The following is a 20,626-nucleotide window of genomic DNA, read 5'->3' as shown; positions in this document are numbered from 1 at the left end:
CTTTTAAAATTGCTGCATTTTGTTTGAGCAAATGCAGCGTTCTAATACACTGAGAACAGCTGCTGCAGTAGTTTTCTGGTCAATTACAAGTCCTGGCTCAAACCAAAGAGCTTGCTATTAGGGTCCATCACCGAGAGAGCTGCTGCTCAGAAGATAGGTAAAAGCTCTAAAGTCATATCCAAGTATTTTTCAAGGTCCAGTGGCCACACTGCAAGGCATCATTAAAAAGTACAAAGAGTTCCACACAGTGAAACATCTCAAAACGCTGGTAGGAAGAAAGAAACAAGCCCTGCACCGGAAGAATGGTAGAGGCCAAGAAGAATCCAAGGATCGGGACCATGAGCATCCTGATGAATGTTCAGCTGGACAAAAAAAAACAAAACAACAACAATCCTATTTGTCATCAGTTCTGTGGTCATATGAGATGGAAATGGACACAACGAAAGGAGAAGCATTCAAGGCCGAGAACAGTGTCCCCACAGTCTAACATGGTGGTGCAACTCTTGTATTTTGAGGGGAGTTTGTCAGGAAACCTTGTCAAAGCAAACAACCTCATCAGAAGAAAAGAGGACCACAGTAAGATTGTGAAGGAATACATCAGACGGACTTCAGAAAAAAAAACTGCTCCTTGGGCAGCACTGGAGTGTCCAACAAGACGATGATGTGAAACATGCAGCCAAAGTGGTGAAGAAACAGTGACAAGGAAACATGTTGGAGCGGCCCAGCCAGAGTCCAGACCTGAATCCATCCAGAACCTGTGGAGGAACTGAAGAGCAGAGTGATGGAGAGGAAGCCTTCAAGGTCAAAGAGCAGGAGAGTGAAGACATGTAGAAACCTTATGAGCAATTATAAGAACAGTTTGATTGATGGTGATGCCAAACAAAGACATTGATTACTCAGATATTGGACATATTTTCGTAAAAATGTGTAATAAAAACAAAACAATTCACATAAAAATAGCTACTAGTCATCTCTCATGCCGCTAACATGAAGTCTTATTAAATTTTGTCACTTGTTTATGTCAGAAGAAGTTATTGGTCACATCACTATAAATCAACATGTGGCACGGCTCATTGCGCACACAACTGTATCCACCATCGACAATGTCTCCGTACAGCATGTTTGTCAGCACTTGAGCTGTAACCAAAGCTCAGTGAACCGCGGCCCTCCTCCTCCTCCAGCACCACTGCTGATCCCTCTGTGTGCGTTTTCCACTTCCCCCCGCTGGAGGCCGCAGTCGCGCCTGTAATCCGAGCTGCGTCGGGCCGGCTGAGGTCTGGCTCCGGTGTCCCCTGGCAGAGTTTCTGCATGAGGAGGGAGCCCGCTTCCCATCGCTCTCACAGACCAGGCGCCAAGTGTAGCAGTCCCCCGTCCGCAGTCTGCCTCAGCACCTCAACCGCCCGCAATGCCCTTGGATACTGCCGCCCCTGCTCTCACTTAACCGCGCCTTCTCCGTCCTTTGGATCTGCCACTTCTGGACTGTTGTGCGCACTGTCCTGACTCATCCGCGCTGCGTGAAAACAAATGGAGAAGCTCCAAGGATAACAGGCTGCAGGATTTTTTTTTTTTTTTTGTGCTACTGCAGAAGACCTGCCGGTAGTTTGCCCTGGCCGGAGGAGGACGAGGGGTGGGGGGGACTGCGCTGTCTGTCTGTCTGTCTGTCAGAGGCTTTAGTGTCGCATCCACTATTTTGATGGTCTAAAAAAACAAATCGCCTTTTGCATGGATGCACCATGGCTACGTTTGTATGCAGGGTGCAGTTCTTAGATGATACTGATCCATTTAACAGCACCAATTTCCCCGAGCCCACCAGACCACCTCTGTACACTTTCAGGGAGGATATTCCTCTGATCAATCAGATTGCTGGAGTCCACAGGCTGCTGAAAGCTCCACAGAAGGTATGCAAGTGCACTTTGTTTTGTTTTGAAATGTCTCAATGGTGTTGATGTTTCTTTAAATAAAGTTCAAATTAGTTCACACCTTGATTAATAATTACCATGTTGATGGGGCAACAACCAAACAAAGCTAATGGACCAATGAGCAAGTGCTTGAGCTTTAATGTGGGTTTAAACAGTTACTGCATGATCATTGGCAGAATAAGAATGTAATGTGAAATAATTTTGTGACTTCAGGTGACACTGGTTTTGAAACAAACACCCATTATTTGACTTAATGGGGGAAGGAATCAGTTAATGTTTACATCAAACTCCTCTCAGCTGAACCTGATTTTCTACTCATTAACTGGACTTAAGGAGATGTTTTTCGCCCCCTAAATTTGGTCAAGTTTCGTGTTAGTTTATTGTGTAAGAGGGAAGAAAATTTGACTTGAAAACTTTCTCTCAAAGGGAAAATCATTTGTGGAAGAGAGGGCATACTTTGCATTTGTGGTATCATGAATGGGCACGCTTAAGGTCCATGTAGGAAACCACTTCTGCTCCAATTAGAGGAGGTGGGGTCAAACGCTCAGTCGGTCAAGCTCTTGAAGGATGGAGGAGGTTTTTATTTCCCCACTTGGTTTGATTAGAGCTGTACTTTTGAATTAGATCTCAACACATCTTTAGAGTCAGAATCATTTTGAATCAGAATGCATTTTGCTGTCACTGCAGACTGTGTTTGGTCAGCTTCATCACGTCAGTCTTTATTTGTGTGATGAGGTTGTTTTGGTTGCAAAAGTTCCCAACATTCACAGCTTCACAGCCACTTTTAAAACAGCCTAAAATAACTGCGTGTGCCTGTTTTGGTACTTTGGAATTACCCAGTGACAAATAATGTAAACCTGAAGCCCATTTTCTGTTTTTTTTGCTTTACTTCTGGAGGCTTCTGAAGGCCATATCTCTTAAGAAATTCCTGTTTCAGCCTTGTGATGAGACAGCGCGCATCCAAACACGTTTCCAAAAAGCCCCGTCTCACTGACCTTCGATTTTAAACAAAGCAGCGGAGACCACAGCGGCTGAGGTTGAGACTTTTATTGAGCATTCGTCTTAGTCTGGCTGGGAAGTCGCGCAAATAGAAAGTTAATTTGGGTCTTTCTTCATTCTGTCAGATCAGTGGTGCTCCGTCTTGTTTGAGTGGAGCTGGTAAGATAAGTCACAGCAGCCTCAGGATGCTGTGGATCACCACAAGCTCTGGCTCTCATTCTGCAGCCCACTCAGTCTGACCAGCAGGACGGGACGGGGATGCTTTCCACTGTTTGAGAAAAAGAGGAGAGGGAGAATTAAAAACACAAACAAAGAGCTGATGCACAGTCAACTGGTTTGAGTTTTAGCTGCAGGCCAGCTGGACCGCAAACCAGACAGAGCGAGCATCGGGGCTTGGTTAGGGAGATTTGGTGGTTATTAAACAACAACCGGTCAGGTGGATGACAAGAGTCTGTCATCACATTTGAGCGAGGACTTCTCTAAATTCACACCCTCGAACGTTTGAAGAGGCGACTTCAGCGTGACCCTGCGAATGCCTTTTGACAACAAACCTGTTGTCTTTGAGCTGCGTCTCTCCAGCGGAGGTCAACCTGATATAAATAGTGCGCTGCTAACACATGGTGCCGAGGGAGTCAGAACAGCAAGCATATGCTGTTTCTGGGCTGTTGCTGTCAGTTTCAGTCTGCAGTCTCAAGAGGGGGAGATCTGTACATGCATGTGTGTGCCTGGTTGTTGTTTGTAGTGTGTGTGTGTTTTGCATGCAATGGCACCATTGGCTTCGCTACTGTGCAGATTCAAGCATCAGTTAAGAGAGAGACATTTTAAACATCAAAAGCCTTTGTGCAGGGCTTTTTTTTTTTTATTTCTTATTTTTATAGCAACAAGAAGTCACACCATAAATAATTGTTGTGTAGCAACAGCTTTGTCAGGGCAGCAGAACCACTTTGAAGTCAGTTTTCCACCCTGTGGCCTTCTGGAAAATGCCAAACCAACCATGTATCATAACCCAGTATGCAGCGTACTCTGGTACTGAAGTAGTACTGCTGACTCTTCTCGAGGCTTTAATGGAAATTGAGAGGCTTATTTGAAAACAATTTGGGATGAAGACAACACAATGCATCCATACAATGTGTATGTGCAGCATCTTGAACTTTCCTGCTGCTTGTGTCGATGGAAACTATGACTACCTGACTCAGCCTCTCAGTTTTTCGAATGCATCGCAAGTGTGCATGCTGTTCAAAATCTGCTGGGGTTATTCCAAATATGCAGCTTTTGCCAACACAAATCAATAGATCAGTACTCCTCCATATACTTTCTTCTCTGTCAGTGCTTTGTAGTTTGTGGCTTGGTGGCCTTGCATCAGAGAACGGACTCTCACTTTACTGATTCCAATTTTTTGGGACAGTTGTTTTTCTGCATTTTTTTCGTCCCATAATGAGAAGCTACGGTAAATGAGAAGTTATGCTAAACGCTGTAAAATACAGGTTCCTCCTTCATGCCTGTCAAAGCTCCTTTGAATTCTTTTACACATTGTCATGCAGAGTTGAGGTTTTTGCCGGTTCTCTGCGTTTTGGAGGGTTTGTCTCAGCAGAGGGCTCCTTTCAGAAGAATGCACTCATGGACAGACTCATCCTCTGCATGCTTGACGGGAACTTAAGATTGCTGTTGTGGTTTCTCTTTCATGCATCAGGTGTGTTTTAATGTGTCTCAACTCTTGATGAAGCATTGACGGCATCCTTGCCTTGATCAAACAAAAGCAATCAGTCGGCCACTTCTGAAGCTTTACACTTGTTTGATGAAGCCCATTACAGTTAATGTTTGCACAAAGCTATGTACCAGGCAGTGTTGTTATTGGGTTATCATGAGTTTCAAATGTGCAAGTTTCACACGGTATTTGCTATCTCATTTCAAATGTCTTCCCCTTGTGGAACACAAAGAAATTTGGAGTGAGATAGCAGTTTTAAATTGGAAATTGCATGGTGTTTATTTTTAGTCCTTTCTGCCTTAACTGCCTCCCTGGTCAGTGGACCACAGTATGGTGGTTGAAGGGAGAGGCCAGACCTCAGTGTGTGAGCAGAGCGCTTGTGGTTCCATCCCTGAACTTGGCCATCGCAGGGCCACTGTGGGTTCACGTCCTGGGCAGGGGACAGCTAAAGAAGCCTCTGCCTCTGATAATCTGGGCGCACTATTCACCGGATTAGGGGGAATTTAAGTGCACCAACCTGGCCTGGTTATGTGTTGCAATACCTGTAATTAGTAATCCAGGTTGATTATGTAATGATCGCCTAAAGTGACACAGATTAGAGGACGAATGTGTGGATACATGGAAGAGTAGATACACATGGGGATTCTTAATAGTACACTTGCGTAATTCACTTTGACTTTTCTGCTTGTGTTGCTTTTGGTCTGCAAGTCAAAACCTTGTGTGGGGAAATGCATTTCTTGCTTCCACAGTTGGCTAATTACTAGTTACAGCTGCAAATACAGCCCAATGTTTTGTCTATTTCAGGTTGTGATACAGAGTGAAAAGCTGAAAGAGAACAAACAATTTCTTTTCCCTTTTTTTCTTTCCTTTTTTTTTTCTCTCCAATCTATGAATTTAAGTACTGGAAGTGCAATTAAATGTACATAGTTAAACTCTAGAGCCTGACTGCTAGATTTTTGGGGATAATTAGGTCTTCAAGGATTAAAACTATCGGTAATCCTTTTATATATGTTTACTGTGTATATATAGACATATACACACTATGTTGAGTGATATTGCAATGAGAACATATTGATGATATTGATATTTTTTTAACCCTCAAGCAATGTATTTCATAAACTAGTTTGTAACAACACTGCTTGACTCTGCACCACTGTCTGCTCAATTGTGTTATGTACTCACACAATGTATATAGACAGAATATCCCTACATGAGGTTACTTGTAGATTTCTTTAGTTTTTAAGCTGAGTGTGGTGGCTTCACTTGTTGTCATCTTGTGGTGCCTGAGTCCTCTTTGCTCCTAGCTATTAAAAAAAAAAAGAGTCAAGAGGTGGCGTGAGTGGAACTGAGGTGGTCCACGCAAAATTCCTGTGATGGTACCAACTCAGCCACACGCTTTTATCATATATATGAAGGAGTATGTGGTAAAATATAAAAATTCACCCCCTGTACAGTTATCATATGACATTAGCTATAGAGACCCAAGTCATTCAAAGTTAGACATTTTAATATGGGGACCCATGGAGATTGACCTGCTTTTGGAGCCAGCCTCTAGTGGCCACGTAAGGAACTGCAGGTTTGGCACTTTTTTGTTGATTTTTATTTATTTTTTTTCCAGCCACTTGTGCATTCTCTGCTAAATGTGCTGCAAACAGTGTTGAGAGAATTTTAAACAATGCCTGATTTTTTTTTAAACTTCTACATTTTTATATTGCCACATATCCAACAACATATGTACTGGTACTCATATCTGTGTACATGATAGACCAATATCAGCTGATTTTTTTTATTTTTTTTAATGTCAAATTTACTCTTAACACTTAAATTGACAAGAAATCACTGGCAGGTCCCATACATCAGAACTGTGATTAACCCCAAAGACACAAGCAAATAAAGTCAGGTGAACTAACACTGAGGAGAACCAGTTCCTGACTTACAATGCAGTGCATATTTTGTGTTTCAGACATTAGGAAGACTCTTTTTTTTTCTGGGGGGGAAAAAAACCCCAGACATTCAATAAAATCTTTCCTGGGATAGTTTGGGGGTTATGTAGGGCCCAGCCACTGGTCAGCACATATGATTTAGTGTGTCTTCTCCTTCATGCTACATTTCATATTACTGTCCCACATTTAGTTTCAAAAGCATGTCAGTTCATAGGCATTAAAATAGTGGGCTTAACTTGGTCCCTCATGCCTGGATTTCCTGTGAGTCCATGTAATCTGGAGAATCACTTGCTTCCCTCCTGACTATGCACAGTATATATGTGTTTGTTCCTCCTCTTACTGTCTACCTATCTTCCTCTTTGTCTTTTTCTAACTCTGTCTGCACAAAACTTCACCACCGTTCTAGGATTTCCTCAGCAATTTCGGTGCAGCGTCGGCCTTGTGCTTCTCCTCATCTCTGGTGTCCTCTCGAAGAAGATGATGTTCGGCCCTATTATCTCTACAGCTTTCGTATTAACTATAATCTTTTGGTTTACCGAGCATGGAAAACAACACAGCGAGACAGGGCCCCGGTCAGAAAGGGAGTTGGAGGGAGAGTGAGAGTTATCCTAACCATCCACATGTTTTGTTTCAGTTCTCAAATATGACACAGTCCTTGAGTGCAGTAATCCAAACAGAGTGGCTGGACAGATTAAAGCCATGATGTCTTTCCCAGCGTTTTTCCTTCACGTTTAATTACGTTACTGTCATATGTGGAAGGAAATCGAACTGCATCAGAGCTGGCAATAGCTGCCCTGATTTAAAAAACACATGGCTTTGCATGTTACATATATGTTTGCATGTGTTGCTCATTAAGAGAGAAAATCTTGCAGGCTGCCTATGTAGGATGTGTAAGAATAGTAGTGTTTGTGCAAGCATGTCGTAGTCTTTGCTGCTTTACAAAGCCTCGGAGGGCTGACATGAGAAGACAGATTCATTGAGTTCAGTATATTTATACGGCATGTTGCTGGTTGAGATACTCCAAGTGTTGACGGAGCAAAGCAGTGCCATTCTCCGCTGTGTTTGCCCTTTTCTTAATGGTATTTGTTTTCCTGTCCTCTGCCTCGCTCTTGGAGCCGCTGTCCCGCGGAGCTGACAGACTCCGAATATAAATAGGTTAATATCTCCAATTTGGAGGTCAACCAGACAAGTGAACAGACACCCTCATTCTTCATCTCCTTGACCGCAGTCAGGTGATGACAACCATTCAAGACCAGACAAATCATACCTCCTCTGCAAAATCATCTCGTGTGATGATAGTTTACCAGACGGGGAGAGCAGAGATAAGAGGCACCGGACTGCCAAGCTGCTCCAAATGTGCATGACTTCTCTGCAACCTTGCGCGGCTCGTCATTGCTGAGCACTGACAGGAGCCGATAAAATGAGTTTCTACGGTCCTCTCCAGACTAGACAGAAACCTGAAATACACTCCACATTTGGCCATTGACCCATAAAAATAAGTTATGATTTATAAAACCATGTTTTTCTTCTCCAAAACAAAAAACGGCATCTATATTTAGGAGAAGTGATTTAAAGAAGGGAAGTTTCCAGTCTTAGCTTGTTGGGATTGCAGTAGACAACAGAACTGAGGAGGACATTTGCTCTTGTGTAAAATTAAAAACTAACTTTTTAGATTTACTCTGTTAACAATACAAGCCCCATGGCAGGCTCTAAATGCAACAAAAATCAGTGCAGAGATTCAAAGCTTTTATTCCACCCTTATTTTTAATGACAGACTCAATCCTTCTTGGCACAGAGAATACTGTTGCGATGCTCTGCTATTCTTTAGAGACATTTTATTTCCAGCTGCTCGTTGCTGGAAGGGTTGTTTTGCACTACCCTTGTCCTTAAAATACCCAAACGGTGTTCTGTTGGATTCAAGTCGGGCGACTTACTTGGCCAGGTCATAGTTTGCATTTTTTTTCTTCTTTAGAAACTCTTTTGTGATTTTGTGCTTTGGATGCTGGAATATTCCTCTTCTGCCAAAGTTTCTGCAGACTGGGAGTCATCTAGTCAGCAGATATTTAAGTATATATCGATAGACATTCGTGGTGCACCTATAAATGTCATCTCCCAAACACCTTTTGCACTAATGGTGTCTCATATCATCACACTCCCACCTCTGTGCTTCACTGTCGGGACTATGCATTCACTGTGGTTGTCCTAGCTAGGTTCACACCAAATATGCGAGACCTCATCTCAGCCCAACAAATTTATTATGGTCTCATCTGACCAAAGAATGTGCTCTCAATATTCATAAGGCTTCTTTCACCTTATTTAGCAAGGTTTCGTCTTACGGCTTTGTGCTGAAGAGCAAGCGAGGGTTCTTTTTCTTGGATGCAAACGTATATTTACTTTTGTTGCATTGAATTTCTGCTTTGGGGCCTGAATTTCCAATAAATTCTTCCTAAAGTATCTGTTTTTGATTGTTTATAAGACAAAATACTGTACTTGTCAAGTTAGAAATAACACGTTTATTTAAAAGGTGATGCAATCTGAAGTCCTTCAACATTTAAGCGATTTTGCACAGGGGTCTACTCACTTTAGTTGTATACTGTAATTTCCGTGCGGTTAGGAACTTGTATAACTGTATACTGTGCTTGAAGCAAAGGCACAGTCATTTTTCTGCTTCACAGAAACCGGAGTTCAGTCTCTCTGGATGTCACTGCCAATTGTTCAGCCGGCATGTGGTTTTTGATCTGATCAGACGGGAGTAGAATTCAGTTCAGGATCCCGCAAATGGATTTCCAGCATCAAAAGTTCATAAATGTCTCCTGTTTAACTTATTGTTAAGCATTCTTTATACATACATTCTTTAAGTGTGTGTGTGTTTTGTTTTTTTTCTGTTTAGCCTGATGACTGTGCCCTTCAGCTGTCCCATAATGGAAGCTACTTGGACCTGGAGTCTACCCTGGCAGAACAGAGAGATGAACTGGAGGGATTTCAGGAAGATGGAGGGTAAGATAACAATCACCTCTCATACCTTTTCCTTCACTATCACCAAACTTCAAAAGCCCTAGAAGAAAAAATACATGCACAAAGCTTAAGATTAATCTGTTTCTGCACTACAGTTTTAAAACCAAAACTTGTGCTGCTATAAAAACTTGCTCATGTATTCCTTGCTCTTCAAAAGGTGCAGCTGGGAGTGTTGCCAGTGCAGCTCAGGCTGAAAACACAGAAGGGACTGGCACTGCCTATCAGGTGGATACAGTAATGCACGTCGCTTGCCAGGCTCTTGATTGTCCAGGAATAGATTGTTCATGCTGCTGTGGTCAAATTAGCTGTCATCCACCAGAAATAAAAAAATGAGTGATTTAAGAGTGAGCGACCTAAAAGTTTTTGATTACAACAATCTGGCTTTTAAAAACACTCCCAACTATTTCTCTGCTTTAACAGTCAGACATAATCAGTACAATATGATTACTGTTTGTCGAGAAAGAGACTTCAGAATTTAGGCAAGAGGGAACAGATACAGTATTTAAATCCTTGGCTATGGAGATACGTATTAATATCCTGTTTGCTATATTCCTTTGCCTAATTCGATACTATTACAGCGATTTAAATCGTAATGATACCTATTTGGCTTGAGGATGAATTAGTGATATAATCCCTTTTTTCCGGGCCTCAGCTGATTGAGCTTTGCTGCCCAAGAGCTGTTCTCAGGAAGGAGTTGGATCTGTTGAAGAACTGAGGGGGACAGGCTTTATGGCACCTGAGGCTCTCTAAAGTTTAAGTCTTTGAGCACTTTGGGATTTTAAAGGAAAATGTCTGTCTGGGGCTATTTTAGGGGTGGCCCAAACCTTTGTGTGTGTTCCAAAAGCAAGAATTACCCCTTTAGAACCTATTACAGGGCTGTTTTTGGGGGGAAAACCTGATGGTAGGTACTTTTGAGTGGACCAGAAAAATGTGCTACGTGGGGCTCTATGCTGTTTGGTTAAACTCTAAGAAGACGATTGGTTTAATTCGGGGACAAGTGGCATTTTTCAATATGGTTGTGGAGGAGCAGTCTTCTTGCTATATAGGCTGTCATAACAAACCCACCATTGTTCTGTCTCTTATGTCCTCATAGAACTGGAGCTACATCCAGCAACGATGTGTTGTTGTTTTTGGCGCACACAGTGCAGTCAAAGCTGTCAGATCCTACACCGCAATCGAAACAGAAATCCCCGAAAGGGCCAATTTTCGACAAATGTTTGCATCCACTTACAATTGCAAGAGTTCCTGCTAATCTGTGTATAAACTCAATTGGTTCAATGGTCACACTCTTTTCTGATTTGCAGTAATTTCAGTAAACATGTAGCTCAACAGTTGTTAGCTCCGACGCCAACTTGACCCGTCTTAGTTTCGGTCGCCATTGTTTGAAGCGCGTTCAACACATTGAATGGAAACCCCAACGGCAACTTCTGGTGATGTAATTGCAAAGCAGCACGGACACACCAGCAACACATGCATAAATGCTTAAAAACAAACTATAGGTTAATATGCAAAAGTATAAATCAGCCTTAAACGTCTCACACTTTCCATGGCGTTCATCCATTCACGTCTCTGGCCTCCTTGGTCGAGTGGCAGAAATGATGTAATCTAAACCATTTGTGTTACAGACATGTCTCATGAGAAATCACCCTCATCTCTATTGAACGCTACTTTGGTGTTCTCATTAGAACACTGAGGTAACTACAACCGTTCGCCCTCCACCGGCACAGCTCTCAGCTAATAATTTAGCTGTATTGTTTCCCCTGTAACATCTAGCTCCATGCTACTTTGTCTTGACATAACCTCTGGATCTAGATGAAGAAGAGGTTTAAATTTGTTGGTATAATTTCAGTTTCATACACTTTCTTTTTGCCATTGCCTTTATTGACTCCATATGTATTTTCCTGCACTCTGGAGTATGTTGATATATCATTCATGTACCGCCCACTTTAGATGATCACAAACCAAAGGTTGGCATGAGAGTTCCTGGTCAGCTGGACCACAAACATGTATGGATTTATTTGTCTAACTTGGAATTCATAAGCTGCTCTCTGGCTTGGTGTTTCTATTGGACGTTGCGAGTGCTGTCCTTTCCCAGTTCCAGCTGAAATTGTTAGGAGCTTATGGGAGGCTATTGAGAGCTGTGAGGTTAAAGTGGTCCACTTCTTCTCTCGTCAAAGACCGAGCCTGCCAGGGCCTGTGTCGTGCCAGCTGGCAGAGGCAGGTATGGATGTGTGTCATTAAACCCACACAGTGTTGTCTGAGGAGGCTGGGGGTGAAGGTGGTTAGCCAATTATTTTGTAAAAATAGGGCAGTTCTGCTCTCTGGCTTTTTATGGTGCTGATGTGCCCAGGATTACATCCCCCACCGCTCAGTGTTGTTGATTTGATGATTATTGAGCTAATAAAAGGTCTGATGAGGCATTTCACCTTTACTTGTTCCATTTTATTTTTGTTTTCACTCGCTTTTTACTGCATGCGATCTGTCAACAGCAGCGAGAGCTCCAAAACTTTCAACTCGGAGAAAGTAGCTGATTTGAGTGTTGATCTCAAAGCAACGCTCCAACTCCAATCAAATCCCCGCATCCACTCTGCCTTCACTGTTCCTGCTTTGAGCTTTACCACCTAACTTTTGGAGAGTACAATATTCACGTGCAGCCTAAGCTCCCGAACTCTCCTGATCATTGGCAATTGAATCCATGTGTAATTGATATTAATGACAGGTTACATTCCTGAGGCGCCTGTGTCATACCTAGTGTCTTTACAATCAGATTAAAGTATGATCCTCTGACAGAGTGCTGTAGAGCCAGGAGATATCCATGTCACTGGAGCTTAAGGGCCATAATCACTTCCACACCGTGTTGTGAAGCTCGGCTATGGGAGATTGCGACTCGTAAATCCCCGTGTCCCATCACTGACACTGCCTCGCTTCAGGTTATAAACTGACCATCCAGCACAGACATGCGCTCAGACGTATCTGCACAGTTTTAGGTAGTCGTCGTGTCTTCGCGGTGATAGATTGAAGCACAATTTCCTGCATTTGTAGCCCTGAGCTGAGGTGGAGTTCTGGTGACATTGTTGGGATCAGATGGCTTTTAGATATTTAGACGTTTTTATGGATCATATGGACCGAAGAGCTGGTTTTGATGTTTTTTGAGCTGGATGTTGATTGGCAGATGATTAGCAAAGTCCTCGAGGACATATTCCCTTGGCTCGCCTTTAGAAGATAACATGACGTGTTGATATTGACTACATAAATGATTCAGCATGTGAATTTCGTCTTGAGCATTTCACTTTATAGCATTTCACTGCCCTGCTACATATAATTTATATTAGAAAGCCAACAATTTTATGCTGAAAATGCTCTTCCTAGTTTTATTGAGTGTTTCAGATGTGTTTGACAACCATTTAGAAGTCGGGCATATTAAAAAATCCAACTGGTCTTGCTCTGTAGGCCTCAACTATTCCGAGCTTCTCATCATATCCTTTCATCTCTCTTAGGGCAGCTCTGCTTTCATTATTTTCATTTTTTTCTGACCCACTTGGACATTGTTTCGTAGACGCTCACAGCAGCACACGAGATTTTCATTTGAAGAGGGGAAAAGTGCATTTGAGAAGAACCAGAGGAATTGTCAAACACGGCACAACTTAAAACTTCATGGAAGGAAATAAAACACCAGTTGTCCCTCTCTGTGCTTGCAGTTAAAGGGTATTATTAACAGGATGGAGCGGATCGGTCATTGTTTACCGTTTATGTGCGTGCGGTTGCGTGTGTTTGACCTGGTCGGCGGTTCGCGAAGCAGCAGATACGACCTTGCAGATAATCTTAAGCCTCATACTTCAGCCTCTTTACCCCACCTGGCTGACTCAAGCGCTGGGGGTCCCTTCCGTAGACGCTGTTGCTCTCAAGCCAGGGTGTCCAAGAAGTGCTGAGTCAGCGGAGCTCTGTGGGGCCTTCTTGTCTGGCATTAATTGGTCTTTGAGGGGAAGTACTGGCTTTACTGTATCCCAAGTATGTGTATTCACTTTCTGTGGGTACACATTTTGTGTTGTTTTATAAACAGGGCCAGTAATTCCTCCGTTAGATAAAGCCAGAGAGCACGGAGCTGGCAAGCGTCCACGGGTCCAGTTGTTGCTGCTCTGGGTATAAGGATTAAGGCAGAGCTTTATGAGGGTGCTGCACAACAGAGCAGTGAGGGTGATGAATAGAAAAGAGAAAACAACGTTGGCGTGTAATTGCCAGGTACGTTTTTGCTAAGTTTCTCCAGCTGTAGCATTTGATACGCAAAGTGACGATGATGAATATCAGATTTATGCTGTTGAGGAAAAAGGTCCAATGCCTTTTGTTAACGTACAGACGTAATAAAAATGTTCATATGTTTTCATTTAATCTTTTATAAAGCAAGGTTTTTTTTGACCATTTGGCTTCAGTAATGGTCAGGAGGTTGACGTAAGTAGGAGGTAATCACTGTAGGTAGCGGTTAGGTTCATTCATTTCATGAGACAATCGGAAAAATGGTCACAATCATCCATCCATCCATTATGTATACACCACTTCAACCTAACTAGGGTCGTGGGGGGCTGGAGTCTATCCCAGCTGACTTAGGGTGAAGGCAGTTCACCTGGACAGGTCACCAGTCTATCACAGGGCTACACTTAGAGACAGACAACCAAGCACACTCACATTCACACCTACGGACAATTTAGAATCACCAATTAACCTCAACATGTTTTTGGACCTTGTGGGAGGAAGCCGGAGAACCCGGAGAGAACCCACGCTGCACAAGGGGAACATGCAAACTCCACACAGCAAGCTCCAGGGTGTCCTCACTGGGACGCGACCTTCTTGCTGCGAGGCAACGATGCTAATCACTGCGCCACCGTGCAGCCCTGGTCACAATCAGTGTTTCCATACCCTCAACAAAAAATGAACACGCATCAAACTTTACGAGTAATGACGTCTTTAAATCAAGTTAGGGAAATTAGCTTTTACATTAACACCTAGTGAAGGATTGGCAGCATAAAAAAAGGTTTTAAGTTGATTATTTATAAAAAAAAATGAAGTTGTTCCAATTAGTAGTTCCACATTATTTAAAAGGAATTTTAAAGTTTTATGTACTTAATTACAGTAAATAGGCCATTTCTATAGAGCTCACATAAAAACAAGCAACTTTTTAATAAGAGTGGCTTGTTATTTGCTCGTAAAAACAATTTGCTTTAGCAATTTACTTAACTGGCTTCACAAACTTGAATAAGAAAAAGCAGCTTTTTCTCCTTAATATTTCAACACAACCATCAAAAGACTGTTTTTGGTTGACAAGATGAATCTCAATCTATGTGTAAGGATTATTATTATTATTTTTAATCTTGCAAACTTGCATTTAGTCATGGCAATATGTCTTTACTTTTTAGAATGTATAATGTAGTTTTGTGGACATTCTGAAGTATGTGTTAATGGAAACTGTAATTGTAAAAACCTCCCCAATTTCCTGAATATTCTTCTGCTCACTGGAGGTGATTTTTGACTTATTGCACATAAAGAGTGATGGAAATGTCTTTGTCGAATAAGTTCTGACATAGTGAACCTTTAACTCAGACGACCAATGGTTTGCTGTCTTGAAACACGATACCAGCTGACAATAATCACAACTTTACAGATTAAAAAAACAATTCCTGATGAATTTTCTCAGTTTTTCTCATGTACAATGCAGCTGGTTTTGTTACCGGCTTCTCACTAATAAAGCTCATAGCGGCACCTTCATTGCAGCCTAATTTATTCGCTCCAAAGCACTTAGCGGTAACGATCCTCATTTGCATTTTATTTTCATTTTTCTCTGCAAACGTTTACTTCGAATTTGCTTGATAATTACATGGAAACATGACTACAGTTATTCAAACTGTGTCAGCAAGTATTTCAGAAGCATGATGAATCAGGTTTAATTTGACCAGTGGCTTAAGTCCATTACACAGTACCACCGCCACTGGAGGAAACCAGAACATTCTGGCACAGGAGGAGGACCAAGGAATTCAGTGCACCAACATGTAGTCAATTTGTTATTGGGCTGACATTCCTTATACTTATGATTATTTCTGTAACTTTGGGCTCCACCCGTCACAGGCCTGCAGCGCTGTCTGTGGGAGTGTCCAATTTTCATGTTTAATTGGTGAGTGGGGTCTGAAAACCTCACTTATATTCCGTGCACGTTTGTTTAATTTGATAATGAGCATGTTGGCCTGCGTAGCCTCAGGTCTCGGTTAAGCACAGGGATACTGTTGCAGCGCAGCGGAGAGAAAGCAGACGTTCGTGACAAAATGGCTCTAGTTACCCGTTTGCCCTCAACAGCATCACAGGGGATTAAGTTCCCGTTCGCTTTCTCGTCCCGCCAGCGAAGGTCCATGTTGACAGATGTTGCTGCTGTGTCGCCTTGGCATGTTGCTGGATATTATATTTGATAAACAGTGAGCGTAAACAGACTTCCCCTGCCCGCGTAATCTCCTTGTGTGCATATCGGTCTCCAGCTGACAGGAAAGATGTCAGTATGTCTGTCTGTCTGTGGATCAGTTATGCAGTTAGCTTTCTTTTTTCTGTCACTCCGGGCCCGATGGTCGCTCACAGGGACAGTCCGCCGCTGGCACCGAGCCCGTCGGAACAATCGCGCAACCTTTGTGCAGGCGGCATAAAAGCCCATTTGTCAGTGAACTGGATTGGAAAATGAGAGGGGTGGGGGTGTTTTGCAACTCTACCTGCTGTGCTCTTGTCTACATTTGTGTCTGCTAGGTTTGTTTGTATGTTTCTTTGGGTGGTTGGGGAGGTTAATGGTGTAATGTGTGATCCAAGTGCGAGCAAAAGGGTGGCCCCGGTCGACAAAAACCCAAAACACAGGATGGGGAATGTGCCAAACTACAGTGTGCGTCTCTAAAGTGAAGAAAAGGACCGAACTTTTTGAGAAATAAAAGCATTTATGTGTAACCCATTTCACAATTGAGTTTGGAGGTCCAACACACCAAGTAGGGAAGCTGGAAAGCATTGAGAGATGGACCAAGAGAATCTACATTAATGCAACAAACAACAAATTTACAGACTTCAGTCTTTATAAACACATTAGAGCTTCTAAGCAGGCAAATTGTCTTTTGTAGGTCTACAAACTGCACTGCCCTCCCGTTCACTTTGAGCGACTGAATAGAATCAGCCTGCATTGTTGTCGTCTTTGTTTTCGGTTGTCATTCAGACATTGTAAGCAGCTGACAGGATGGTGATAGGGTCTTGGCATATCTCCATTAACACAGAAGGCGGAGCTGACCTCCGAGTCGCTCCCATCCTTCATTTTCACCTACGAAGACCTGTTCAAACTGCAAACGTTGAGGGATTTAAGCAACGCCGAACGGAATAACTTACAGAAGAAGAATTCACTTTGAAGATTGTTTTGCACCGTTGAACAGTAGCTGCTCAGATATATTGTCATGTCAGCACTTGCCTATTGGTGGTTGCTTTAGATGAAGAAAATCATTCCGTTTTTTTGTTTTGTTTTGATTCAGCTGTGTTTGTGCATCACCCCCATACACCAACAAAAGGATGCCCACCGATCCGCCACAACACTAAAACTAACTGCTGTGATATTATGTAGGTTCCCCCTGTTGATCCTTTGGGTCCTGTGGACTGAGCTTCGGATGCTCAAATGGTTTCTGATATGGGGGAGTTTGGAGGGTGGTTAAACACCTTAAACTCTTGGTCAAGTTCCTCGAGCCGCTCCTAAATATTTTTGTGGTGTAGTTGGGTACATTGTCCCGCCATTTGGGAGCATTACCGTCATGAAGGATCCATATATAGAGCCGAACATTTAATCAAAATACTGTCAAAATTGCAATGTGGTCAAGCGTAATATGCAAATATACAGTAATGCATGACATATGTGACGCCCTCGGTTACAGTGTTTATCCTCCAGATGGAAGGGAATATGCTTGTTTGGCGCAGATGGCACTAAAAACATTTTGTTTTGGTGGAAAAGAAATATAAAAATGACTATTCCCACTAAAATTGTCAGCAAAATTTGTCGCAATAATCGAACATCTTGCTCTAGCAGGAATCAAACTAACATCCACATGAATTCCAGGACATCAAGGTCTTTCAGCAAATAAGGGTTAGCAACAAGATCTTCAATGTCACTCCATCTGTCAGAGGTTTTAACGATGTGGCTAATCGGTGTGGAGCCCGTAATACACATTTAAATGATCACAGTGGTGCTAATATTCTTATAACATGCTGCTTTCTCTCTGTTTGTCTTCCTAGGAGAGGCAAGAAGCACAGCATCATTCTTCGAACCCAGCTTTCAGTCAGAGTTCACGCCTGCATCGGTGAGTACTAAACCGTCTTCTATTCCAAACCGTACATTCGTCACATCTCTCTCTGTGATGGTCAAATTTGTCCTCCTGAGTCAGTATCAGAAGTGAGGTAAGAGCTTTAATTACCTCTGTCACCAGTGGATTGTTTTATTTAGGCGCTTGTTAAACTTGCACAGTGGCAGTTTGCGGGAAATAACCAAGAATCTTAATTTGAGTGACAATTAGCGGCACTTCAGCAACACGCTGCGAAAACAGAGCGCTGGCATGGAGCGGAGGCTGAAAACATTTTATGTTTTCAGAGTTACTGTGTGCTGTCACTTTGTTTAATTGGGCCTCCTGGTGTCTTTGAGTAATGTGAGGGAACTAGCGCAAAAAAGCTGAGTGAAAACATATGCATCCACATGGCGTGTGTGCAGACACACACAGCGCGCTTCAGAAGTTGGCTTTTGATTAAACCAGGGATGCCTTTGCTTTTACTAACTGCAATGTACTCTGTCAGCTTATGGTTTAAGTAATTAGGCTTATTTTTTCCTGCCTGTTTCTGGAAAGATGCAGCTGAAAAGTAGGTGTTGCTAGATTTGCTACCGTGTTTATTTGTGCAAGAAATTAATACACAAGCTTTTAAAACGCTATTAAGCAGTAGAGGTTGTTAGTAGCAGAACGTGGAGGGCATATTTTCTCATAAAGACACACACTCGGTCCCTCCTACAGGCTTCAAGGGCAAAAATAACCCAAAGTCTGCAAAGGCTATTAAGCTGTAAATTGTCAGATTTTGAATTTGGTTGTTTTTCTCCAGCTCAAGTAGAAGTAAACCGACGGCACAGACATTTTTCATTTGAATGAGGTCAGTGTGATCCGAGAGATATCTTTGATTCTCTGGTTATTTATCGTACGTACTGACATGTAGTGGAAAAGTTTGGAATCTCCAGTGGATCTTTTTACTGGGATTGTTCTGTCCTGACAGCTCATTAAACTATTGGTGAGACACACGAGAAATGAGAAAGACAGCTTCTGCTTGAACCTGCCGAGGTCAAGTTTTCACATGCCGATGGTTCCTCTTTGATGCTTGTGACACCGTAATTATGTAATTGATACAGTAAACCTATATTAGATTAGACAGTCCCTATTGTTATTAATATCGTTAGGCGATGCTCCCCGATTGTATAACGGCGTATCATCAAAACACATTTCTAGTAAGCGCCTGATGTAACGGATCACATGGTTTACATGGCTGCACTTGTGACTGTTTGGCTGAACGCTACCCTGAACTGGCTTTACCTTATTCTCTGCTCCTGCTGGTGCTTGGCTCAGCTTAGCGGAGCCCGGGGAGCAACAGACAGACTTGCCGCTCCTCTCTAAGTGGATGATGACCCTCTTTCTCTCTAAGTTGACGGCCACCTGTTGCCCTTCTCTAGTCTCCCTCGGTGACTGTCTGTGTGGCTGGCTGATTTATTTTCCTCGAGCTGAGGTGGTCAGCCGTTACTCTAACTTGTGCAGACATTTGAGCCTAATTTTATCTGACTAGTGGGCTTACCTCGTAGCCCCACGAGCGCAGAATTACTGGGTGATTTTCCTGCTCCGCATCCGAGGTAATTCGTTAGTCTTCCAAAGACAAATGGCATGGATGGTTTCCTTTAGGCTTGCTCTGTATTAAGAGCATTTCTCTAAGACCCCAAAGAAGAGCCCCCATTATTGTCAGTGACTTTGCTGCCCATATTCTTTCATTTTTGTGTAATAAGTGATGTTGTGCATGAAATAAAACCTCAAAATGTACATCGCAGCGGCTGATTTTCTGAAACTCCAGAAATCTTTTTTTACATTATTATTTTAAGCTTCTCCTCACTTAAGGCTGTGTTCTGGATTAGCACACCCACGCTGTTCGGATATTTTGTTTATCCCACAGGCCTCCTCCGTGAACATGAGTGATGAGCTGGTTACGACTGTGTGTATCGTAATCTGTGTCATTTAGCACTATTTTGTGGAAAACCCATCGCGTGTATTTCAAGTTTAATTAAGTAGTACATCTCTTTGTTTATGTTGTTTGGTTTTTTTGGTTTTCTCCAGATTTACACATCACAGAGCCAGATTTCTGTGTGTGTACGTGTGTCATAAACCACAGCAGGACCTAATCCAGGCCGCCTTAATCATAGTCATTAGCGCGCACATACATGTGTCTCTGCAGAGACGAGGCAGAGATCTATGCAACAAAGAGGAGGAAGGAAACGTCTCACACGAGGAGCTAATGATTTATTAAACTGCTTTTTACTGATCCTGTTCTGGCACAGTGATTGGTTGTAATCACAAACTGAGTGAGTCCAGTCTCTTTGTGTGCTAAAAGTACCCACCCGGCAATGCAAAGTGTTTTATCTAAATGTGGGTTAATTATCTTGACCTGTTTTATAACCGCTGACTTTTAGTACAAATGAAGCCCAAATGGCTTGCATTCACATTTAAGGTGTTCAGGTGGCAGTTTGGCTTCTATTATGAGCCTTTCTGTAGCTCAAAGGCCAACGTCAGTGCTTCCAGATGACATATGTAATGATTCAAATGTAGTTAGACCACTGCAGGACTCCAGAGTGTGGTCGTTTTGTTCACCAAAATGTGTGAATAAACACATTTCATTGGTCACACTGGTGCATCTGACACTTTGCAAGTCTGTTTGTGTGTCTCGATAAAATCTTTCTTTTCAAATGAACAGATTTTTTTTTG

General features: G+C 42.5%; 1 protein-coding gene across 2 annotated transcripts in view; it reads left to right on the top strand.

Moving 5' to 3' along the window:
- Positions 1-1,557: 1,557 nt before the first annotated feature.
- Positions 1,558-20,626, top strand: part of LOC103368226 (FH1/FH2 domain-containing protein 3) — a 121,583-nt gene continuing 102,514 nt past the window's right edge. For both annotated transcript variants that reach the window (XM_008296526.1, XM_008296525.1), the window contains exons 1-3: positions 1,558-1,898; positions 9,457-9,563; positions 17,865-17,929. In XM_008296526.1, the coding sequence (XP_008294748.1) occupies positions 1,734-1,898; positions 9,457-9,563; positions 17,865-17,929 (337 nt within the window). In that variant the 5' untranslated portion in view covers positions 1,558-1,733. The remainder of the gene's footprint in view (positions 1,899-9,456; positions 9,564-17,864; positions 17,930-20,626) is intronic.

This window comes from Stegastes partitus, unplaced genomic scaffold, assembly GCF_000690725.1.
Source record: "Stegastes partitus isolate 25-593 unplaced genomic scaffold, Stegastes_partitus-1.0.2 Scaffold1132, whole genome shotgun sequence".
Classification (NCBI taxonomy): domain Eukaryota; kingdom Metazoa; phylum Chordata; class Actinopteri; family Pomacentridae; genus Stegastes; species Stegastes partitus.
Note: the sequence above shows the minus strand (reverse complement) of the source record. Positions and strands in the feature narration are given on the sequence as shown.